Genomic DNA, 26,870 nt, shown 5'->3' on the forward strand with positions numbered 1-26,870 from the left:
AGAAATGGCAACATAATTGATTAATTCAGAGTGAAATATAATAAAAATTAGGATTACTAGTTAGGATAATTATCAATAACTTTTTCCCCCAGTTAGTCATACATTAGAAGTGACCTTAATGAAATCTTTCTCAGTGCTGAGATATTTAGAAAATAAATTTAATATAGACTGTAAAACATTCATTGATATTAGAAAAACAATAGTTCACACCACATTTATTCCTATATACTTTTTAAAATGGAGAAATCTAAAAAGCAGATTAATAAACTTGCCTGTTGGAACAAAATGACTGCTAGCACTGGCAACCCTTCGGTACTAATAATTGAGTGTATTGGTAACTGTATCTGAATTTCCTTGTTATTACAGTTATGAAATTTAAGCAAAAACCAAGATTTCTGGAATTCTTTACGCAAGTTATGCTAAAATGCATGAATGAGGAAAAATTTCACCTTTTGGTAGAGGTAACAGCTCCTGTCCACGACTTCTTGAAAAGGTACTTGCAATTATCAGTTTTATACATATTAACAACTTTAAAAAACGAATATCATTGTCAGTTTTAAGAAATACAAGGCAGATGAAAAAGAGAGTGGAGTATATACAGCTAAAACCACCACCTAAGAGATAGTAAAAACTTATGTCTGTGTAAAGAAATAACTAAAACTAAAAATATATATACAGTGTACTCACAAATGAGAATCGAGCATGTTCGTATCTCTAGCTGGAAACAGATGAAGTCTTTCGCTATTGAGTCAGGATGGCTAATAGTATCTCTAGGCCATCAGTTCTTTCTCACACAAGGTTTTGGCTCCAGTTTGGTCATTTCCCGCTTGTTTCTAATTCTTCTGTGGTAACAAATAGAGCCATTTCTTGGAGTTTCCATTTGTATATGTGAAGAGGGAGTTCCTCAAATAAAAGCAGTAAACCTTAAAACTGTCCCTCCTATTCTCTAAGCCTGAATGATTCTCTTTGCTCCCAAATAAAATGATAGTGCTTCACACCAATTATGAGAGATGCCAAATTAATCCAACTTTTCTTTTGCCAACTGAGAGTGGGCTTTTCTTCAGTGGGCATTGATCTGTCCATCCCATTTTAATAAAAGTAAACATCAGTAACATGAAACCTGGTTTTGAAATGGTAGCAAAAGAGAAGCATTCCCTTAAAAACAAACAGAAAGATATTCTTTCTAAAATAGGTACTTCATTTATTAGAACAGAAGCTTAGAGTGTATATGTGCTTCATACTTTCCAAAGATAAAAGAAGAAATGGCTTATATTAAATGAAACAGGCCATGATAATAACATAATTGTTCAGAATTAGAGTTCTATTAAATTTTTTTAAAAACAGCTAAAATTAGATGTTTAGGAGGGTTGAATAATGTTTTTGATTCCAAAGAAAAACAGAAGATACTTTCAGTGTGCAGGCAAATCTGGAGGGCTGGCTGTGGAAATCTAACCTAAGAATAAGAGATATTCTGGAAGAGGAGTATAATATTATAATACTGTATTTATACTGTACTTTCCCCATGTTTGAATATGTTTAGATACATAAATACTGACTGTTATGTTACAACACCGCCTACAGCGTTCAGTATAGTAACATGCTGTATGGGTTTGTAGTCTCGGAGCTATAGGCTGTACTATATCACCTAGATGTGTAGCAGATGATACCATCTAGGTTTGCATAAGTACATTCGATGATGTTCACACAATGACAAAATTCCCTAACAAAGTATTTCTCAGAATGTATCCCTGCCACTAAGTGACACGTGACTGTATAAATAGTTAAAACAATGAACAAGTCCTCAGTAACGTTGACTTGCATAAAAATTTTAAAATACTATTTATCACAATGAAAAGCGGTCAGTCAGAGCTCCACAGAGCAGTGAACAGATCAAGGAGTGGATGAGTTTAATTTATTCAATGGATGAAGGTTCTGCTGTGCTTGGAGGAGAATGCTGAGATGGTGGCAAAGACTGTAGTCTAAATGTGACCTCCTGTCCTTCCCGTCTCTTTCTGGAAGAACGTAACAACCAGGTCAAGCACGCTGGTAGTGAGGGAGAGAGAGAGGAGAGGCTGTAGAGAAGAGACCTAGCTGGTTGGAAATGGAAGGCAGTCTTAGGCTTCGAGTTGTGGAGGATGGCTCCCCAAGTCCCTTACGGTCATTGATCAAAGGCTTCTAATTTAGGCAGCAAAACTTTTGCCCAAGTGAATGTCAACTAACTGGGTGATTAGGATTGTTACAACTGAACTGGGGTTCCAGACAACCATGGGCTTAGGATCATCTTCATCGAAACTGGAGCGAAGGGGCCAAGATGGATTTGGGTCAAGTTCCAACCCCTGGAACTAGCTATCCAGGCTCACCCCGGCATTTCATTAGCCTTGCATTAATAAGACCCTATATTTTATTCAAGTTTTGGGATCCCATTTATCATGTTAAGCAGTTTTGCTGTACCTGGCTAGTGCTTATGAAGAAATATAAATTAAAAAAAAATAGAAATTTCAGGAAAAATAGGCAAGTATCAATAAAGGGACAGTGAGAGACTATAGTATTGGGAAAAGATCAGCTCAGTTCCTGTTGGTATTCAGAGGGCAGCAGTGGCTGGGAGCTTGCAAAAGATAGAACCAAAGAGATTGCAATCTGTTGGAAGCAAGGAAGCTTGTCTAGGATTACTTTTACAGTATTCTCCGAGTTATAAGGGAAGAAGTGTCCATGGTTATTTCATTTTCAATCCAGTTCTGTTCCATCTACATCATGCCTTCAACTCCTCTTTTTCCCTATAGAAGGCCCTATGGGAGTTTTTATTATATGATTATAACATACAGCATATTCTCTGTTATGCATTGTATAATGCATTTTTTGTTTTTTTTTGAGACGGAGTCTCGCTGTGTTGCCCAGGGTTGAGTGCAGTGGCGCTGTCTCGGGTCACTGCAAGCTCCGCCTCCCGAGTTCATGGCATTCTCCTGCCTCAGCCTGTCGAGTAGCTGGGACTACAGGCACCCGCCACCACGCCCAGCTAATTTGTTGTTGTTGTTGTTGTTGTATTTTTAGTAGAGACGGGGTTTCACTGTGTTAGCCAGGATGGTCTCGATCTCCTGACCTCATGATCCACCCGCCTTGGCCTCCCAAAGTGCTGGGATTACAGGCATGAGCCACTGCGGCCTTCCTATACATTGTATAATACATTTTAAAACTTATTTATTTAGTCTCCTGTAAATAGGCATTTAAATTCTTTCTAATTTTTTATTATTATAAACAGTGCTGCAAAGGACAGGACATTCTTATACATATGTCCTTATGCGTATGTGAGAGTTTCTGTAAATATACAGGGCTGTAGTTGCCAAGATATGAACATTTTAACTTTACTAAGTTATTGCTTAGTTAAGTTATTTAGTTAAGATATTGCTTAGTTAAGATATTGCTAAGTTGCTCTTAAACTTTTATCAATGTGAAAAGTTTCTGTTATTCAACATCTTCGCTGACAGTCACATTTTATGATATGATTCACACTTTGCTCTTTTGAGAGACTGACTGTTTCATGCTGAACAGAGATATCACAGTCTAATTTATGCACAGGACACAAGCAATTTTGGATATTCTTGCATAATTTCAGTGAAAACTTTAAAGACATATTACTTTGGGGGTAGTTCTGCACATTTTTGCAGGTCTTTTTGACTGACTTTATCTTTTTTATTAGGAGGAATGAGTCTCTACTTGGACTAATAAAAGTGAAATATAAGGAGAGTACTTTGAGCAAAAAAGTAAACAAATATTTAAAGTTCAAAGCTGCCGTAATGGAAATTGGAAAAGTAAGTTTCGTATGAGTTTTGAATTTTAGGTAATGAAATTGAGAGATTCATGTATTTAGAGATGATTGGCTACATTTAAACTCATTATAATATGAAACAGAAGGATATACTAACAAGCATAATTTTATAATTACACAGTACAACTTTTAGATTAACATGTAGATATTGTTATAATCAGAGTTTTTTGTCTACAGGGGTATTTCTGTTGCCTTTGATAATAATTTTAGTTGAGGGTATGAACTACTGTATTTCAATGTCAAGAGATAAGCATTAGAGTATGAATAAATTATACTACTGTGTTTAAAGTTTGAATTTAACTTGTAAAATTTTATCTCCTCTATTAAGGGTGCAGAAATGTCACAAAGAGTAAGAAGTAAAAAAAAGGAAACTCTAAGAGATTTCATTTTAAAAAATCCAGCTATTTCTGAAATGGTGGCACATGAAAGGTATTAACTAATTAATTAATTCAATAAAAGTTTACTTGAGGGTAACTATGTATTGGGCATTATTTTGGGTACTAGGGATACACTGGTGGATCAGACGGGTGAAATCGTTGCCTTCGAGGAACTTACATACTAATGAAAAAAGCATAGTAAACAAGTAAACACCTAAATAAACAAGACAGTTTAAAATGTTGATAAATGTTGTAAAGTAAATGAAATAATATAGAATATTTGGCTTGACGTGAAGGTGGTGGTGGCAATAGTTTAGATAGGGTGGTTAGGAGAACAAATTGGTAAATTATCAGTGAACCTAAAGTTCTTGATTACAAAATATGGCAAAATGTTTAGTTTCTATTTTTATAAGTACACATGTATAAGAATTTTTTATTTATACATTATATATCTTACCTTCATGATCTAATGTTTTTCTATACCTGTTTAGTGATTTTGATTTTAATTTACACAACATAGATATTAATAGAACCAATTCTGCTTTGTTTTTATTTGCATTTGCCTACTATCTCTTTGATTATTCCTTCATTTTCTTTATTTAAATTATGACATATGGGTATAAAAAATAATATAACAACTATGCCATTTAACATGTAAAACCTTTCAAACACAGTTGAAATCCCCATGTACCCATCCTGGTATGCACTTCTGTTTTCCTCTATTCTGGAAATAATTCCCCAAATTTCGTTATTATTATGCTGATGAGTGAATTCGTATGTCAACCACATATGTATATATAAGCCCCAAATAATGCATGCTATAATTTTTTCTGATTTGCTTTGGAAATTTGCTTTTTTTCTCTCAATATTATGTTTGTGATTTTTTGAAATGTCACCTATACATAAGTCCACTTTCTTAATTTCACTGCTGAATGGTATTTCATTATATACTAAATAAATATCATATAATAAATTATATAGTAATAGTATAATGCATTGTGTTTATTGTATGCATATTTCTGTATGCATAATACATACACATAAATATGAATAACACACATAATTTAATATGCATAATATAAATAATATATATTTATTATGCATATATTATGTAATATATATTATACATTGTATAATAAATGTTTTAAATGATTTATTCAGTCTCCCATAAATAAACATTGAAATTCTAACTTTTCACTGTTGTAAACAATGTTACAAAGGACATTCTTGTATATATCTCCTTATGTATGTGTGAGAGTTTCTGTAGGGTAAATACATAGGGTTGTGGTTTTCAAGATATGAACATTTTAGCATTACTAGATATTGCTAAGTTGCTCTTAAATTTTTATCAATGTTGTGAAAATTTTCCATTATTCAAGGTCTTCACCAATGCTTGATTTTATTATCACATTTTTGTGGAACTATGTGGTATGAAATTTTGCCTCGTTGTTGTTTCAATTTTCATTTATTTGATTCCTAAGGTTAGGCATCTTTTCATGTTTTATTTGGCCCAACGGTTTTTCTAGTCTCAGGACTGCTTGTTTGTATTCTTTGCACATTTAAAAACTTTTGTTTTCTTCTTTAGTTTTATAAGTTTGGATGCTAATGCTTCTCCCAGTTTGTGGCTCATCAGTTCACATTTTAAAGTTCTTTAATAATTAATTCAAAAGTTTTAATTCTTAATGGAGTCAAATATATCAATGTTTCCCTTTATTGTTTTGGAAATTCTTTCCTAATCTGGGGGTAGTAAAGATATTCTCTTTGTGAATTTAAAGTTTTGATTTTCATATTTAGGAATTTCATTAATTTGTTTTTGTATATGGTGAGAAGATGAGTCCCCTTCACTCTCTTTTTTTTAGTTTTGTAACCGGTATTCAGTTGACCAGCAGAGTTTATTGAGTAGTCTATTCTATTGTCACTGTTAACTTTATCACTTAGCAAGTTTTCATATATGTAGCTTTGGGATCTCTTCTCTGTTTGATTAGTCTGTTAACTTATTCCTGAGTCAATATCAAACCATTGTAATTACTCTAGCTTTAAATTGAGTTTTGCTGTCTGAGGAACAAGTTTCTCCAGAATATTCTTTTCCTTCATGCAAGTCTTGGGTATTATTCCACAAAATGAAATGATTTTTTGATTAATACAAAAAACTCTACTATGATTTTGATAAAGATAGAATTGAATGTATATATTGGTATAGGAAGGTTTTTAAAAATTATTTATTCATTTTTTTTACACTGTTGTGTTTTTCTATTAGTAGACAGATCACTTTCTTAGGTCTTTAATGCCTTTCAATAAATTTCTATGATTTTCTCCATAACCATGTTATATATCTTTTGTTAGATACATCAAGGAACTGTTTTTTGATATTAGTGTAAATGCTATTTTAAAATTACATTTTTGAATTTTTCTATTCTTTGTATAGGTGTATAATTGATTTTTTTGCATACTGATCTTCTAAACAACTTGATAATTTATTTGTAGATACAGTTTTTTTTGTGTGTGTGGACAGTCATAATCTGAAGAGATAATGTTTTGCTTATTCCTTTCTAATGCTCCAGCCTCTTCTTTCCTTTTCATATTTAGCCTACAGGCTAGGACTTAGAGTTTAATCAGGAAAAGCGTTTGTGGATTGTGGACATCCTTGTTGTAAGATGCGTATTTAAAACTTTTTTATTTCCAGATAATTATAGATTCATGTGCAGTTATAAGAAGTAATACAGAGAGATCCCATATACCCTTCATCCAGTTTCTAATGATAGCTGTACAACTATAGTACAATATCACAACCAGGAAATTGACATTGATATAATCCACTGACCTTATTTGGATTACAGCAAGTTTGCATGCACATGTGTGTGTGTTTGTGTGTCTGTGTGTGTATTCTATGCAATCTGTAGAATTTGTATGACCACTACAGTATGTAACCTTTTGAGATTGACTTTTTGTGTCACTTAGCATAATTCCCTTAAGAGTCACCCAAGTTGTGTGTATCCAAGAATTCACTTATTATTGCTTAGTAGTATTCCATGGCATTAATGTTCCGTGTTTTACTACCATTTACCTATTGAAGAGCATTTAGATTGTTGATTGTTTCCAACCCAATAGCATTTGACTATTAGGAATAATACTGTGATGAGCATTCATGTGCAGTTTTTACATAAACATAAATCTTCATTTTTCTGTGATAAATACCCAAGAGTGCAATTGCTTGGTCGAATGGTAAGCATGTTTAATTTTGTAAGACATCCTCCACTCTTTTGCAGACTGGCTCCTCATTTTTACATTCCCATCAACAGTATATGAATGATCTAGTTTCTACTCATGCTTTCCAGCATTGAGTATTATTACGTTTTTTAAAATTTTAGCTATTAAAATAGGTGCGTAGTGATATCTCATGGCCTTAATTTGCATTTCTCTAATGGCTAATGATAGTGAACATCTTTTTTTTTTTTTTTTTTTTTTGAGATGGAGTCCTGCTCTGTCGCCCAGACTGGAGTGCAGTGATGCAATCTCGGCTCACTGCAACCTCTGCCCCCCTGGTTCAAGTGATTCTCCTGTCTCAGCTTCCTGAGTAGATGGGATTACAGGCATGTACCACCACCTCGTTTGACTAATTTTTGTGTTTTTAGTAGAGACAGGGTTTCACCATGTTGGTCAGGCTGGTCTTGAACTCCTGACCTTGTGATCCACCCACCTCAGCCTCCCAAAGTGTTGGGATTACAGGCGTGAGCCACTGTGCCCAGCTGAACATCTTTTTATATGGTTACTTGCCATCTATCTATCCTCTTTAATGAAATGTCTGTTTATGTCTTTTGCTCATTTTCTAATTGGACTGTTTTTATTTTTCTGTTGAATTTTGAGAGTTCTTTATATATTCTAGATACAAGGCCTTTGTTGCATATGTTATTGGCAAAACTTTTTCCCAGTATGTAGCTTGTCTTCTCATCCTCTTCACAGAATCTTTTGCAGAGCACAATTTTTAAATCTTGATGAGGTCCAACTTACCAATTTTTCCTTTAATGGGTTGTGCTTTTGGTGGCAAACCTCAAAACTTTTTGCCTAATCGTAGGTCCTTTTTTTCCCCTGCTAAGTTTTATAGTTTCATGTTTTCCATTTAAGTTGTGATTCATTTTGAGTTGATTTTTTGCATAAGATGTGAGGTTTAGATTGAACTTCATGTTTTTACCTGCGGATATCTAATTGTTCCAATGTCATTTCTTGAAAAGACTATCCTTCCTCCATTGAATCACTTTTGTACCTTTGTAAAAAATCAGCTGGACATATTTGTGCAGATCTATTTCTGAGTTCTGTATTCTGTTCCATTGATCTATGTGCCTCCCTCTGCCAATACCACATTCTCTTTCTTGATTACTGTAGTTATAGAGTAAACCTTAAAATCAAGTAGAGTGATTCTTTCCACTTTATTTTTTTTACAAAATTGTTTTAGCTACTCTAGGATCTGTACCATTTCATATACATTTTAGAATAAGCTTGTCTATAACATGAATTTAAAGATCTATTTCTTGTACCATTTCATATACATTTTAGAATAAACTTGTCTGTAATATGAATTTTAAAAATATATTTATTATTTCCCTTCTAAGTACTATATTTGCTTTGGGGTTTGGGATGAAATCCTTTATCACATTTTGGAAACTGTCATCCATTTTTTATTTTCTAAGAGTTTTGTTATAAATTATGTTGAATTTTGTTTAATATTTCTTTTTCATTGATTTTTTTCTTTAATATGATCATGCAACAAACTGCATTATTACGTAAATGTTCAAGGATGCGTAGTATCTTTTTGCTGATACCACTTCTGACACAAACCATATGGTGTTTTCCAGCACCAACCAATTCTCCAGCACCAACCGGGCAGCCCCATATGCACTTCATGGAATTTCTCCTTAGGATAACATCCTGCATAATTATAGTATGAAAAGACAATTTAATGCTGACACTGTCGACACAGAGTTAGCAGCACATCCCACAAGTTAAAGGGCTTGGTTCCACAACACTGCCACCACTTCAGAGGCCAGCCACAAATGTGATCCCAGGATACCCACACTTCTGCCTAGCTGACTATGAATTCAGAGATTCCCTCCTCGGGTTCGAAAATTTGCTATAATAGCTCACAAAACTCAGAAAAACACCTTACATGTTTACTAGCTTAATGTAAAAGATACAAATGAACAGCCAGGTCAGGAGGTACATACCAAGGGCAAAGTCCAGACGGGTCCTGAGCACAGGAGCTTCTGTCCCTGTAGAGTTGGGGGCACCACCCTCCTAGCTTGTGGTTGTACCTACCTGGAAGCACCCTGAACCTCCTAGTTCAAGGGTTTTCATAGCCTGGCTTGCAGCCACCCTCCCCTCCAGGCAGTGGGAGGGGTGGGGCTGAAAGGTCTCACCCTCTAATCATGTGTTTAGTGATGATTAAGATAACCTCTATCCTGAGCCTAGCTAGAGGCTCTACCCTGAGTCGCCTCCTAAGCATAGACTTACGTATGTTCCACAGGGACTTTCTGTGAGTAACACATTTCTTTCACTCTGGAAATTCCAAGGGTTTTAAGATCTCTGTGCCAGAAACCAGGGGACAGGTACCAGATATGTGTTTGTAGTATACCACACCATACCTGCACATTTTTACCAACGGATTCAATTTCTTTGAGATTACTATGTCTCTTTGAGTCTGTAATCTTTTTTTTATACTACTGGCTCTAAAGCAAGTCTCAAGAAATTTCAAGTAATTGGAATCATGTGAACCGTATTTTATTTCAATGCAATTAAGATAGAAACCAGTTTTTGAAAAGTTAACCAAAAAGATTCTATACATTTAAAAATCTGAAGGAGAAACAGAGAAATAATTAATGAGGAAAGATTGAAATTACATTCACATGTTGCATAACATTTTGATCAATGATGGACTGCATGTACACTGGTGGTCCTATACAATTATAAAATCATATTTTCACTGTACCTTTTCTATGTTTAGATGTACAAATACCATCATGTCATAATTGCCTACAGTGTTTATTATCCTAGTCTGCTATAGAGGTTTGTAGCCTAGATGTGTAGTAGGCTATACCATTTAGGTTTGTGTAAGAACACCCTATGATGTTCAAACAACAATAAAATCACCTAACAACACATGTCTCAGAATGTATCCCTGTCATGAAGTGACACACACTGTACAATGGTAATTTTAAAACAAAGAACTTGCTAGAAGTATGGTTGGGATTGCTTTGAATCCAGAAAACATGAACATTTAAGTTTTCTTCTAGCCATCTTTTAGCTGCATCATTTTATATATACATATATATGTGTGTATATATGTATGTGTATATATCTACCTATCTATCTATCTGTCTGTCTATCTATCTATCTATCTATCTATCTATCTATCTATCTATCTATCTATTTATTTTTTGGTCACCCAGGCTGGAGTTCAGTGCTACCATCATAGCTCACTGCAGCCTCAAAATCCTGGGCTTAAGCAATCCTCCTACTTCAGTCTCCTGAGTAGCTAGGACTACAGGCATGTACCACCACGGCTGGCTAAATTTTATTTTTTAATTGTAGAGACAGGGCCTTGCTATGTTGCCCAGACTGATCTTGAACTCCTGAGCCCAAGTGATCCTTCTGCCTTAGCCTCTCAAAGTGCTGGGATTACAGGCATGAGCCACTGCACCTGTCCTGCATCCTACAATTTTTTACTAAAAGTGTTTTCATTCTCATTTAGTTCTATATGTTTTTAAATTATCTTTGTAATTTCTGCTTCCTGTGCATAGATCTTACATATCTTTGCTTTGATTAATTTCTAGGTATGTTTTTGAAGTTACTGGGAATGATTCTTTTAGAACTCTTTGTTTATTGACGATATGTAGAAATAGAGTTATTTTTGTATATTGACTTTCTAATCCTTTTCCCCTTTTCCTTTTTCTTCCTTATTATTCTGGCTAATCCCATCAATACAATGCTAAAACAAAAGTGATGTTAGTGGGCATATTTGTCTGATTCCCATTTCATAGGGAACACTTTCATATTTTCAACATTTTAGCATTGAGAATGGTATTTGTGGTAGGTTTTGTTCTGTGGATATTCTTTATCAAATTAACATTATTCTTTATTTCGATTCTCAAATTGCTCTAGATTTGGCTAGCTCTTCAGTTTTTGACATGTTTCCATCATTTCATTGAGCTACTTCTTACCACAAGATGTTCGTCTTGTACACACCTTGTACAGCCCTGGAGTCAAGTGATTTCTTTTAGTGAGAAGTGGTATTTAGAATCTAAGTTGTGAGGGCTACTAATGTGGCTTTGCTTCCAGTTCCTCTTGATAGACTGAGCTAGGAAATATATTTGTTCAGGTAAATTTATCTATCTAAATCTATCAATCATCTGTCTAAACATATCTATCTAAATATAGCATTCTCTGTCTCTGTCTGTCTCTCTATATATGTATCTAAAACCATAAATTCATTCTAATGCCTGGAATTCCATTTCAAAACCACAGGATACTTTCCAGAGTTTTCTCTTTTTCTAATTGTAACTCTTTTCCCTAATGGTGAGAATCCTGGTTCTGCTAATGTCAATATGCTAGCTCATTTCCTTAAGCTAGAATGTATAGAAGGTAGTTTCAGGATTCCTAAATATTTTTTAATTCAGGTGTTTATCTGCTTCCTCTTGTGGCTTCACATCACTGAGCATTTGTGCTGATTGTCCTTGTGGAGCTCCCTCTCTGTGGGTGTACTCAGACCTGTTGCTCATGGAGACACAAATCAGGTTATTGGAGCACCTGAATGTTAAGAACTGTTCAGATGATAGAGGAAAAGCATTCTGTATCCTCTGTGGGCTGGCTGTGAATTCCGTTCCGAGCCACCTGGAGTCTGTCATTCCCTTGCCAAGATACCTGGAGGAAGCCTATCCTGTCGCTGATCTCCCTGAACTATCACACTCTCCGTAGCAAGGAAGTTGCAACTGACTGTTGACTCATCTTGGCCTTTTGAGGAGAATTGATCTACTCACATGGGGACAAGATTGATTTTCATTTTAGAAATTATATTTTTAACTTTCAGGATCAGCTATTAAAAAGATTCACGTTTATTGGGAAACCAAATAACATCACTAAAACCAACTAAACAATGACAAAAAGCCCTAAAATCTTGGATTAAAAGCAAATCATCAATAAACTAAAAAATATTTAGAACTGAGTGATAATGTAAACACTACACAATAAAAGAAAGCTGTCCTCCTTCCTTTCTTCAAATGTTTCCTCCTCTGTTTCAACATCTGCCTGCCTTCTTCCTATCCATCTTTCTTTTCTTCTTGTATGTGTGTGTGTATTGATTTAGTTTCTGAACAATATGTAAGTGAACAACATAAATCAAGTGGAATGGTGCGGACCAATGGGTTAGCAACATTGCTAACAGAACAAAAAAATTGAAAATATGCTTGGAACAATATGTTCTATAAACAACTATACATGCAAATAGTTGGACTACTTTAAGTTTTGATAGGATGATTTTTAAAAAATGAATATATATTATACTTGAAATCCAAACTATTAGCTAAAATTTGAGTATATTTTTTTCTGGAGTGTATTGAATATGCAGTTATGAAGTCATCTATATTCAACTGATGTTTTATTTCCTCTAGAGTTTAACTAATGTTAGACAAAATTTTGCTACATTGTTTCTTCCTCAAGGACCAATACAGAGAAATGATTTTCTTGTTTAATATTGAATTTAGTTGATGAATGTGAACATCATATCCTAATTTTGTTGTCTAATCTCAGTGGCCTTTTGGTTATGAAAAAGAAAAGCTCTGTTTGGTTTGAGCTGAGGACACAGACTTCAGAGAGGGTTGAAGACAATACATGGTGTCTTTGTCCCTGGTGCTTATCTCTGTGCCTTTTTTTAACCACCCTGGTTCATATTTTTAGCACTGCAGAAATGATAAATAAGCCAGAAACATTTGCATAAGGGCAGTCAAGTGACTTCTTGATGTATTCTTTCTAAATTGGAATGATTCTTCTTTATTAAATATCTGAAAGTTTTTGTGTAATTTCAACACTTCTTTCTCCCTTGGCAGAAATAGGAGAACCAGTGTTAGGAAAGCAGCACAACGATACCTGATAGATTACTTGAATCCTCTAATATTAGGTTATGTTAAAAGAAAGAGGTTCCATCGTGTATCACTTGAAGAGATGCCCTGGAGAGCTCAGATGAACCTGTATCTAGCAGGTGCACACTTTAACCTGGTTTTACAAAAGCTAGGGGAGCGTACGAAGATGAAATTTGGCTCTTCACATATGATGGTCAGGTATAGTATATTATTGATGAAAAATACTGTTTTAGTTTCATGAACATGGATTGTATTTGTATGTTCAGAGCTCCAATGGTGCTAACAACTTGAGGTTTACAGAGTACTTCCCATCTTTATACTGGCTGTATTAGTTTGTTTTCACACTGCTGTAAAGAACTTCCCGAGACTGATAATTTATAAAGGAAGGAGGTTTAGTTTGACTCACAGTTCCATTGGGGAGGCCTCAGGAAATTTATAATCATGGTGGAAGGGGAAGCAAACATGTCCTCCTACACATGGTGGCAGGAGAGAGAAGTGCAAGCAGGGGAAATGCCAGATGCTTTTAAAACCATCAGATCTTGTGAGACTCATTATCATGAGAACAGCATGGGGAAAACTGCCCCCATGACTCAATTACCTCCACCTCGTCCTGCCCTTGACACATGGAGATTTTTACAATTCAAGGTGAGCTTTGGGCGGGGACAGAGAGCCAAACCGTATCACTGACCAGTGGTTTATTTATTAAGTTTTAATCTCAGAATCTTTCCCAATTACATGCTGGATATAAGTGATAATTTGATTACAGCTTGAATATGTTTGTTGATCTAGCTTTCAGTGCAAGGGTAAAATGTAATTCCAAGAGAAGTTTAATATGAATTATAGAATAAATGTAGATATTAGTAGGCATTAGTCAAATGTCTATTTTATAGAGGCATAGTTTAAGCCTCTATAAACAGAGGTCGTATTTACTCATCCAATGTCAATTTTCTATCATTTACTCAATAGACATTTTTAAGCTCTTACTGAGTGTCTTTGGCTAAGTGCTGTGGGAGATAAAAATAGAAGATACATACATAATATGGAATACTTTGTAGCCATTAAAAGGATGATGTAAAGTCACACATTAAAAAAAGAATACTTATTGAGTACCTATTAGATACAAGGCACTGAGCTAGGTGCAATGGCTATACAAAGATGAACCAGATATACTAATTAGGGTCTGATAGGGTATGTCACAAATGCTCATGAATAGCTTGTAATGAATGGTAAAAGGGAAGTACAAATCCAATCTTCTTTATTATTGGAAGAAGACTTTTCCTCTAGATTGGAACTAGCAATACACGTTTCATAGGGAGGAGCCACTGGGCCTGGGTCTTGATGGATAGGCAAGGTTTAGAAATGTGCAGAGAAGGAAATAGTCATTCTCAATAGTTGGAAGAACATGAGTCAGAGCCCAGGTAGAAAACACAGGATGCGAACCCCAAATAGTCTGACCACAATCTAGGGTGTATGAAAGAGAGTGGTGTGAAATAGTTAGAAAAGGAGGCTGGGACTAGATCATGGTGGGTCTTAAATGTCTATTAAATCTGAGCATTATTTTACATACAGTAGAAGATTATTGAGGGTTTTTGACCAGGGCCATGATAAAAATATCTCTGGCAGCAACTTACCAAGTAGATTGGAGGAAGGAAAGACTGGAGACAAGACATGAATTAGATGGTATTTATTTCAGTAATCCAGTGAGGAAAAAATGCAGGTTGAAACTCACAATCAACTTGGTCCCAGTTTCTGTTTCTCCAGATTTTGGTTAAACTCACTACCAAACTGAACCTTTGCAAAAATGTCTCCAGATAGACCATTTTCCTATGTGGGCTAGACCAGACTGGCATTTAAGAAGCAGTTAGTTTGCCTGACTGACTTTGAAGGCATTTGGCAAACGAAGCCCTTCAGAGGGCAATGACAGGGAAAACAGTTCAGAACAGATGGGCTTCCTTACCCTTCTCTGAATTCTGAGAAGTCACTGGGCTCCCAATTGTACATGACCCTTCATGCATGATCACTTGGCAACACAATAACACAATGATCAAATTTGTGTCAGGATAACTTGGTGCTAACTTGGATTTTGTTAAATCTGTTAATATATACTCAGTATTTGTTATTATTTTATTTTCCATAAATTATTGGGGTACAGGTTGTATTTGATTACATGAGTAAGCACCCATCACTTGAGGAGTACTGCACCATATATGTTGTCTTTTAAACCTTACCCCCATCCCACTCTTCCCCCCAAGTCCCTAAAGTCCATTATATCATTCTTATGTCTTTGCATCCTCATAGCTTAGCTCCCACATACCAGTAAGAACATATGACAATAGTCTCCAATCCATCCAGATCATTGCAAATGTTATTAGTTCATTCCTTTTTATGGCTGAGTAGTGTTCCATCATATCTATCTATCTATCTATCTATCTATCTATCTATCTATCTATCTATCTATCTATCTATCTATGTCTGTCTATCTATCTACTATCTATCTATCTATCTATCTATCTATCTATCTATCTATCTATCTATCTATCTATCTATCTATGTCTATCTACTATCTATCTATCTCTGTCTATCTCTATCTGTCTGTCTGTCTGTCTGTCTGTCTATCTATCTATCTGTCTATCTCTCACAATCTCTTTATCCACTCGTTGATTGATGGACATTTGGGTCGGTTCCATGATTTTGCAATTGTGAATTGTGCTGCTATAAACATGCATGTGCAAGTTTCTTTTTTGAATAATGACTTATTTTCCTCTGGGTAGATAGCCAGTAGTGGGATTGCTGAATCAAATGGTAGTTCTACTTGAATCAGTGTTATTTCTTTTTTAAAATAAGGTCTAAGCGTTAAACAAACTTGCATCAAAAATAATGAATAATGAATATAAACTTTTTATTATTTTTGATGCAAGATTGTTTAATGCTTAGACCTTATTTTTAAAAAGAAACGACGGCCGGGTGCAGTGGCTCATGCCTGTAATCCCATTACTTTGGGAGGCCAAGGCGGGCGGATCATGAGGTCAGGAGATTGAGACCATCCTGGCTAACATGGTGAAACACTGTCTCTACTAAAAATACAAAAAATTAGCTGGGCATGGTTGTGGATGCCTGTAGTCCCAGCTACTCTGGAGGCTGAGGCAGGAGAATGGCATGAACCCAGGAGGCGGAGCTTGCAGTGAGCTGATATCACGCCACTGCACTCCAACCTGGGTGACAGAGGGAGACTCCGTCTCAAAAAAAACATAAGAAATAAAAAAAAGAAATGACCTTAATCATGGACACATTGCTCCATATAGTAATCATTGTCACTGAGTTCTGTTCAAATCAGGTGGTTTTAAGTTGAAATAAATTGTTCTTTCAGAGCTTACAGAGTGGGCACAGATATTTTTATTTCCATTTTCAAGGGCCCTTTCAGAGAAATATATATTGATGTTAAAATTCCTAAGAGCGAAATTACATTGTATAATTTTAAAAGTTAATGAAAACATGTTGGGCTTTGATTAAGTGCCAAAATCCTTCATGATTTAAAATTTGGGAGTACTCACAAATGTTTTAAAATAAAAATAGATTGCATTTGACAGTTTTAATTCAATTTTGCTTATATTGTTTTTTAATGTGATTTTTCCTCCCTTGCAGTTTCCGATCATTTGATCCTAACATATTCTCACTGTATAATTCAGGAACAGTATTACCAACAAGAAAATTGACTGTAGAAAATTATAAAGCAATGCTTGATTTCCTCCTTACAGCCAAAAAAAGAAAGGCCAACTTACCATCAGGTAAAATAAACACGTTAGTTTATTATCAAGTTACCTCTAGATTTTTATTCACTAAACAACACAACACACATACACATCGTGGACACACAAAGGTATACACACAGTTTTCCAGAGGACCAGCAATTTAGTTGAGTTTTGATATTTTGTAGGAGATTCTTGTTTGCTCTATTTTTAAAAATTTCTAGTTTTATGATATTACATATATTTGGAAATATCTATTTTGTATTTTAACCTTAGCCAATTTGATTGTTCAGCAAATATAATGTTTTAAATTAAATATTCGTAGCCTTTGGTGGTTCAAGATAGGTGAAGACTTTCTACAAACATACTCCTACAAGCAGGCACCCAAACTATCATGAAAGCTGATTTTGTATTCAGGGGAATCCACCATTGGCCTAGGATTTCCAGCCAGCATCTTTCAAGAAAGCTCCCTCTAAGATGAATGAAGCCTTGTTATCTAGTCAGGTGACAGGGGCCTCCAAAATGTAGAGACATGCAATGCAGGTAAACAGGGTTCTTTTTTTTTTTTTTTTGTTGAGACAGAGTCTCGCACTATCACCTTGGCTGGAGTGCAGTGGTGATCTCGGCTCACTACAACCTCCGCCTCCTGAGTTAAAGCGATTCTCCTGCCTCAGCCTCCCAAGTAGCTGGGATTACAGGCGCATGCCACCACGCCTGGCTAATTTTTTGTATTTTTAGTAAAGACGGGGTTTCACTATGTTGGCCAGGCTGGTCTTCAATTCCTGACCTTGTGATCCACTTGCCTCTGTCTCCCAAAGTGCTGGGATTATAGGTGTGAGCCACCATGCCTGGCCAAAAACAGGGTTCTTGATCAGGGTGCACTCTGGAAACTGTAGTCCGACAAACCTGACTAATTCCCACACCCTTTTCCTGCAAAGATGGTAGAACCTGGACACTTTCTAACCAATGATATGGTTCATTTCACAAATAAAAATTTATTTCTAATACCTTTAGGCTCTGACAGACTCACTTATATAGACTTTTAGTAATGACATTTTAAGTGCTGTGGGATTTATTGCCAACTAGAGTTCTTGGTATGCCAGTTAACTGCCCCAGGAGTGTTAATTTATGTTTGAGGTACTTGGCATGCTTTCTGATTTCTTCTAGGATATAGATTAGACTTCACAGGTATGTGCATATCAACTGTGTATAGTGAAGTATTTGAAAGTGAATTCCATAGCCATAGAGTCTGATTTTTGAATATAGATTGTAGGATATAGTTTCTTGAGTTTTTTTTTTTTTTTAAACTGGCTCTCTACCTAAGACCGACCATGAAATTGGCAATGAAATATTTTGCTACCGAGACTTACTGTCTAATGCAGGGTTCTAAGAGGAAGTTGGTGGCAGGAGAAAGCCTTCTTTTTTATGCCACACCAACAGGGGAATGCATGGCTGAGGTTGCTGCACTGCCTAACTCCAGAGGTGCAGCTCACTTTCTGATATATGTGTCTTAGGAATGGCCTGTTTGGGAGGAAATGAAAGGACAGTGGTATTTTCTATTGTTCCCTTCAAAAAACATGTACATTCCTACTTCTGCATTGTTCCTTTTGCCATCGACTTTGTCTGAAATGACGTTCTCTGTATTTGCCCATGTAGCTAAATCATGCCCATTCTTTAAGACCCAAATGTCTCCTTCTCTAGAAACTTTCCCTGGTTCATTGTATCTCTGATCATCTTGTCCTTTCTCGAAATTTGTGTACCATTTGTTACCTGAATTACTCATTTGATCCTTATCACCTACTGTGTTTTCTGGAACTTAATTCTATGTTTTTAATCATGTCGTATCTTACTTTTGTACTGTAGATGCTGAAGAATTTTCTACATTTATTAATTCCAAAATGAGTGATGAAAATATGTCCAAGATGCAAACAGTTTATGACTCAGACTCTCAATCAGGTTCTAGTGCTAAAGAAAAGGACCGAGGAGCAAATTTGTGTGTAATGGATCATTTTATGAAAATCTTTTTATACTGCAGGAGAGCAATGGTAATGCAATCTTTCTTGTTTGCAGTGTTGTAGACAGAAATTTCAGCCCATGAACTCGGGCGTGTAAGATACACTGTGTTTATTTTCTTACTATACATAATTTTAGTTGTGACTTTGAGACCTCATCTTGCTGGGTGAGCCTAAGTCACTTTTGAGGTGTACCTGCAGTGATACTGAGGGCATGTGTTTTCCAGTTGTCAGGCAGAGTGGGGAAGCTTCTTTAGTCATTGTCATCCATCCACCCAGAGCCCAGGTGGCCTTTGTCCCCGTTCATGCAGTTCCTATGAATATGCATGCACCTCTCTGCCGAGACTTGGGGTTCTCTCATAATGCAAGGGGTTCCTCTATGGGGACTTGATCTCTCTTGGGGGTACCATAGATCTCTCTCTTCTTTCTAGCACAGGGAAAGATCTTTCTAGGCTACAGGAGAACCCTGCCCCTGCCCCCGGTCTCCTTCTTCCCATTACTTCCATGTTCTCTCAAATGCTTTTCTTTCTTTTTCTTCTTAAATATTATATGAGACATGATTAAACCCAGAATTGGAATTGTTAGCTACAGAGAAATCAGTTTCTTGTTTTCATGGCAGGAAGGGCGTATACTTTAAACTCCTCAAGAGGTAAGGAGAAATCTGTCCTTTCTAGATAAGAAAGGAAGACAGGTTCTCATGTGCCCCATGGAGTGGACAGTGATTTTTACATAATGTAATGTAAACCTGGATCACCTGCTTTGACCATGAGCATTGAATCCTATCCTGGCCTCCAGCTTCAGGGCCCTGTAAGAACTGGTCCTGAACACCTTGCAGAACTCAGCTCCTCTTACCTTTGCTGTTGTTTAGCCCACTCCCATGGGTCAGCAGTCTTGAAAGCACTTAGTTTGTTCCATCCTCAGCCCTCAGTTTCACCTTGCTGTTCCCTGAGCCTCAAATGTTCTTCTCCACCCAGCACCCTCACTGCCACTTTCACATGACTTGTTCGATATTCAGACGTTTGCTTAAATGCTACCTCATCAGAGAGGACTTCTTTCCTGACCACCTTGTCTAAAGCAAACTGTCCTGTCATGCTCTGTCAGGTTCAAACTAATTTCTGCTTTATTTTTCTTTATAAAACTTCTTATTGCTTGAAATTATGCTTTCGTAGGTCTACTTTTCCAGTGTCTGTCTCCCGAAATGAACAGAAGCAGTGTGGGGGCAGACTCAGTTTCCCTTGCTCGCTGCTGAATTCCCAGCACCTAGAACAATGGGATTTTTGGAGTCAGATGACTCCAAGTCAGATGACCTTCAGCAAGTTATCAGTGCTGAACCCATGGCTCCATTTCCTCATCTGTAAATTGGGTAAAATACTGGTACCTAGTACACACTTACTTATGGAAATTTTTGTTCGAATTAAATGAGATAATACATATAATGGTGTCTAACTCATGTAAGTGACGCTAACAAATGATGTTAGTTATTTTTACTACTGATGTATAATATTTGCAAAAAGATGAAGTTTGTTCAGAGATCTCTAACTTTTGGAACTTTGAGGTCTTTTAAATTTTGTGTTTGTCATAGGTTCTTGCTCATCGTGGTGGCTATTGGACTCTGCTTCAGAACTGCTGTCGGGCCTTATGGAACTTTACTCAGGAACTACAAATAATTCTTAAACAGGCAGTGGATCTTGATAAAACATTTCCTATTAGCCAAGATGGTTTCCTCTGCACCTCTGTTTTACCATTCTATTTGGGAGCAGAATTACTTATTGACATGTTAATACAACTACAAAATACCAATTCTATTAAGGTAAGGACAGTTTGGTAATTATTTTTATTATGTTCAGCTAAAAATATCATTGTACTGTGCATCTCAGTATAAGTAGAAACTGACATTTTTCTTGATTTCTCATTTGGTTTGTCTACATTTCATTTGCTTCTTGTTATAATTTTGTTTACAATATATAACTCGCATTCATGTTAACTAACAATAGCTTAGCCTGAAAATTTAGTTTGTTATAGGGAAGGGAAAGTAACATTAACTGAACTCCAGCCCCTACATAAATTAGCCTTAATGCACTTAATCCTTATAACATTTTTTTGCCAGATAAAGAAATAGATTCCAAGGAAGATCACGTAGCTTGAATAAAGATGTGATCGGTTGATCTTTATTCCACTGCTTCTCTGTCCTGTTCTATTATTCTGGTCTGCTAGAATTTACAGCCATTTAACATTTATCACACTGTAGTTTAAAGCATGGAAATAAAATGGAAGTAATATAAATAGAATGTAACCTAAACACATTGAAGATTAGTAAACATATACACACGATGCACCATGAGGCTTATAACATTTCTAGAGGAAAATATTTGGCAATAGCAGAAAAGACAAAGAGGGCAAATTATTAAGGCTGTTACACTTTATATAAAGTGGCACAATATTAACTCTAAGTGATAAGGATGTATTTGATGATCCCTTGAGTAACTAGTAAAAAGGAGATATAGCTGAAAAGTCAATGAAGTAAAAGGGAAGACTAAGTAATGCTCAATTAAGTCAAAAGAAGGCAGGGAAGAAGGAACAGAAGAACACAAAACATGGGACAAAGAGAAAACAAGTAGAAAACATTCACTCTAACTCAATAATATCAATAACTATATTTAATATAAGTGGATTAAAGATGCCAAATAAAGGGTAGAGATTGTCTGACTGGATAAAAAAGCAAGACACACGTACCTGTCTACTAAGAGAAGCACTCTGAATATAAATAAACAGATAGATTGAAAATAAAAGTATGGAAAGAGATATACCATGAAAACAGTAAAGATAAAAAAGCTGATGAGTCTATATTATTAGACAAGGTAATATAAATCAAGGAGCAAATGAGAGATAAAGAGGGACATTTTGTGTTAAGAAGAGCATCAGTTAATCAGGAAAACATACCAATCATAAATAGGTATGCATCTGATAAGAAAAATTCAAAATATATTCTGGACATCCAAAGCTTGAAGAACTTCCTGGATGATAAACACATTGATGTGTCAGGAGGGTGACATGCACTGATTCCACAGGGAGAGGGCATGGAAGCTCTGTGTCAGGGACCCTCTCAGACTTCACCCCATGTACCTCTTCACTAGGCTGTTCCTGAGTTTTCTTTGTAATAAAACTGTACTTTAAGTACAGTGCTTTCAGTGAGTTCTCTGAGTCATTCTAGTGAATTATCAACTTGAAGGGGCTATGGAAATCCATGAATTTATAGCTGGTCGGTCAGAAGATTAGGTGACCGGAGATTTGTGGCTGGTATCTGAAGTGAGGGCAGTCTTATGGAGGCTGGAGCCCTTAAACCTGTGGAGTCTGATGCTAACTCTGGGTAGTTAATGTGAAAACTGTGGTACAGTAAACCCAGGTGGAATGGAAACAGAGCACAAGTGCACATGGTGTGTTCACCAAGATGGGTCATATGCAGAGGCAAAAATAAGTCTTCAAAAATGTAAGACTGAACTCTTGAAGAGTATGTTCTTTGATCATTACAGAATTAAATTATAAATGGATTGCCATAATATAGGAAGAAAAATCTCCAATTATCTGGAAATTAAATAATACAATTCCAAATATCCCGTGAGTCAAAGAAGAAAACATAAGAGAAATTAAAGAATATTTGAAACTAATAATAACACATCAAAATGTATGGCATTCAAATGAAGCAGGGCATAGAGGGAAATTTATAGCTTTAAATGCTTAATAACATATAACATCAATTATCTAAGTGTTTATATGTAGAAAAAGAAGAGCGAATTAAATCTAAACTAAAGAGAAGAAAGGAAATAATAAAAATAAATAAAGGAATTTATAAGAGCAGAAATCAATTAGATAAATATAAAGCAAAAACAATAAAGTCAAAATTTGATCTTTTAAATTTAAAATTATTAAATCTAGTATACTCAGAAATACTGATGAAGAACAAAAGTGAGAAAAGCACAAATTACTCGTATTAGTAGTGGAGGAGGGATATAAGTACAAATCCTGTAGATATTAAAAAAAGGAAATATGATCAATTTTTGTTAACAAATTTGATAGATGAAATGGACATATTTATTGGAAAGCACAACTTAATCTGACACAAGAAGAAACAGAAAACATGAATTGCCCTAAATATACTAACAAACTTGACTTCATAATCAGAAACCTTCACATAAAGAAAATTCCAGACCCACAATATTTCTCTGGAAAATTTGAGCAAACACACATGGAAGAAATAATAAATTTTATACCAATGATTTTTATTTGTGAAAATGTATGGGGTATATGAGAAAATTTGTTACATGTCTACAATGTGTTGTGATCAAGCCAGGGTATTCAGGGTGTCCATCACCCAAGTATAGTACATTTTTATAAAGTACAGTCATCCTCCTCTATCAAACATTGCATTTATTCCTTTTATCTTACTGCTCCTTTAACTCACTTGTCTTCATCCTCTCCTCTCACCTTTAGCCCCCACCCTTCCCAGTCTTTGTTATCTACCTTTTCAGTGTTAACCTCCATATGCTTACATTTTTTTAGCTGCCACATATAAGTGAGAGCATGCAATATTTGTCTTTTTGTGTCTGGCTTATTTCACTTTTTTTTTTTTTTTTTTTTTTTAGAAATGAGACCAGCTTAACCCTAACAGATATCAACTAGAAAAGTGTGAACTAATATCCCTCATGAACATAGACACAAAACTTTTAAATGAAATGTTAGCAAATCCATTGTAGCAATATACAGAATATGCAAATGATGATATAATATATAAAATATATGCAAATGATGATCAAGTAGGGTTTATCCCAGAAATTAAGGCTAACATTTGAAAATCAATCAGGCCAGATGTGGTGGCTCATGCCTGTAATCCCAGCATTTTGGGAGGCCGAGGCAGGCAGATCACCTTTGGTCAGGAGTTCGAGATCAGCCTGACCAACATTCTTTTTTTTTTTTTTGAAAAAGCTGTAGGCTTTATTGAGCAGAGAGTGAAAGTACAAATCTTCCACAGTATGGGAGGGGTCCTGAATGGGTAGCCAGAGTTAGATTATACGATTGCCTTTTAAACTCTTTAAAGTGGGAAATACATATAGCAGGAAGATGTTACCAGAATGAGAAACAAAGGCAGTAAATTATTTTGTGACATGTCTTAGATTTTGAGGAAAACCGGAATTGCAACTTAGGTTTTATCTACTTTATGACCTTGCAGCGGCATGGCAAAGGAGACAGGATCTTACAGGACTGTACAAAGTATGTTTGCAAGAAATTGAAATTGGGAGTATAGATAAGGTCCACTGGTCACAGAAAAATGGGCAGTTAACATTCCTATTACTTTAGTTTCGGGGGAGGGGGAAGGGAGAGAGGGAGAGAGGACACAGGGAAACTTACAGCAAAATTTTTGCTGTTTATAGCTTTCTTGGGGAAGAAAACACATGCACACATCCTGGTGTTAGGAATATTTTAAGCATATATATTCAATATTATTCATCCAGGACTGAAGTAAGTCGTGATGCAGAAAATGAGTGAGTTTCACAGCTTTCTGAGCCCCTACTCAACCCAGGAAGCCCAGCTGGCACCTCCTCTCAGTCCCCCCTCTAAACAGGACTCCCAACTGCTGTTGGGAACTGGGTGGCACAGCCTGACCAACATTCTGAAACCTTGACTCTACTGAAAATACAAAATTAGCTGGGTGTAGTAGTGCATGCCAGTATTCCCAGCTACTCAGGAGGCTGAGGTAGGAGAATCACTTGAACCTAAGAGGCAGAGGTTGCAATGAACCAAGATCACGCCATTGCACTCCAGCCTGGGCAACAAGAGTGAACCTCCATCTCAAAAAAAAATTAATCAATATAATTCACCATATTAACAGGTGATATGGTTTGGCTGTGTCCCCACCCAAATTTTATCTTGAATTCCCACGTGTTGTGGGAGGGACCTGGTGGGAGGTAATTGAATCTTTCCCATGCTGTTCTCACGATAGTGAATAAGTCTCATGGGATCTGATGGTTCAATAAGGGGGAGTCTCCCTGCACAAGCTCTTTCTCTTTGCCTGCTGCCATCCATGTAAGATGTGACTTGCTCCTCCCTGCCTTCTGCCATGATTGTGAGGCCTCCCTAGCCATGTGTGAATATGTCTTTATCAGCAGCGTGAAAATGGACCAATACAACAGGATAAAGGAGAAAAAGTATATGGCCTTTGATGTAGATGCATCAAAAGCATTTGCAGACTTTAGTGTCCATTCATGTTAAAATCACTCAGCAAACGAGGAATGGATAATTTTTTCAAACTGATAAAAGAGTATATACAGATAACATAATGCTTAATGGTGAAATGTTATGAACTTCTTTGTAAGAATGGGAACAAAGCAAGGACGTCGGCTCATAGCATTTTTATTCAACATCATGCCAGAAATCCTGGCCAGTGCGATTAGTCAAGATAAAGAAACAGAAGGCACACAGATTAGAAAGGAAGAAATACAACTGTTTTTATTTGTGAATAACATAATTTTTTACATAGAGAATTCTAACTCTTCAGTGTTCTACAAAGCAATGATTAGAACTAAAAAAAAAAGTAAGATATAAGGTCAATATACAAAAATAAATTGTATTTCTGTATACTAGCAGAAAATAATGAGAAAATGAAAACTTAAAAATAATTTCACTTAAAATATCATCCAAAGTATCAGTATCTAGAAATATGTATAATTTAAACAATATTTCTACATTGATAACTATAAGACATTACAAAAAATTAAAGAAGACTTAAATAAATGAAGAGATATATATTAATATCAATAAATCTATTATTCCCAATTTGATTTGTCAATTCAGTGAAATCTCAATGAAAATTCCAATAGGCATTCTTTGGTGTATAAATTGACAATTCATTTTAAAATTTATAAGCAAATGCAAAAAAATGTGAATGGCCAAAAAAATTTTTTTAAAAGAACAAATTTGGAGGACTTACTATATATATATATGATATCAAGGCATACTAAAGCTACAGTAATTAAGAGAGTATAATACTGACCTAAAGAGAGAAATATATCAATGCAACAAATAAAGAATCTGAAAATAGACTCATACATACGATTTTTTTCCACCAAAGAAGTCAAAGCAGTTCAGAGGTTTCAAAAAGAAATGTCAACTCTAGGACCTAGATTGTTGCCTTTAAAAACCATGTATCACTAAAGGAAACAGGGCTTCTTTGGGAAAAAAAAATGCTTGACTGCCTTACCTCCTATATGAACTATATCTGAGGATGACCAAATAGTTGATGAAGGGGAATTTTTCTTTACAAAAGTATCCAAGTAATAAATGAAGAAAGGATGTTGGAATTAGAATTATTAGGTTTCTGTGATTCTTAATGAATGAATTGGAGGATCAAGAGCACCTAATGGAGTATACTTGCAAAAAACAGAAATCTAACTGGAATCAGATAGAATATTTACATTTATCCCACGATTTGTAGAAAATACAGTGGACAGAAGAACATTTTAAATGAAATTACGGTAATATCCTCAGTAAAATTCAGACTGTGGGAACTCTACAGAAAAACAATCTGATTTCTTTAACAAAAAAATTTAATAAAGGAGGAGATGAAATCTATAAATTAAAAAAGACAAGAGATATAACCAATTGCAGTGTTTGGACCTTATTTTAATCTAACTAACACACACAGGTAAAAAATTAAAGCTGTAAGGCAATAAGGAAAATAGAAACACTCTTCAGTGTAATTATTCAATAATGATTTAAAGGAACTTCTGCTAATG

General features: G+C 35.5%; 1 protein-coding gene across 1 annotated transcript in view; it reads left to right on the forward strand.

The window, feature by feature from the left end:
• Positions 1 to 26,870, forward strand: part of CFAP54 (cilia and flagella associated protein 54) — a 377,376-nt gene that overhangs the window by 136,692 nt on the left and 213,814 nt on the right. Inside the window, exons 30-36 of the mRNA XM_015431414.4 lie at positions 367 to 493; positions 3,695 to 3,806; positions 4,152 to 4,252; positions 13,293 to 13,523; positions 16,968 to 17,110; positions 18,935 to 19,116; positions 20,666 to 20,893. Of these exons, the coding sequence (XP_015286900.3) occupies positions 367 to 493; positions 3,695 to 3,806; positions 4,152 to 4,252; positions 13,293 to 13,523; positions 16,968 to 17,110; positions 18,935 to 19,116; positions 20,666 to 20,893 (1,124 nt within the window). The remainder of the gene's footprint in view (positions 1 to 366; positions 494 to 3,694; positions 3,807 to 4,151; positions 4,253 to 13,292; positions 13,524 to 16,967; positions 17,111 to 18,934; positions 19,117 to 20,665; positions 20,894 to 26,870) is intronic.

Source organism: Macaca fascicularis, chromosome 11, assembly GCF_037993035.2.
Source record: "Macaca fascicularis isolate 582-1 chromosome 11, T2T-MFA8v1.1".
NCBI classification, from domain to species: domain Eukaryota; kingdom Metazoa; phylum Chordata; class Mammalia; order Primates; family Cercopithecidae; genus Macaca; species Macaca fascicularis.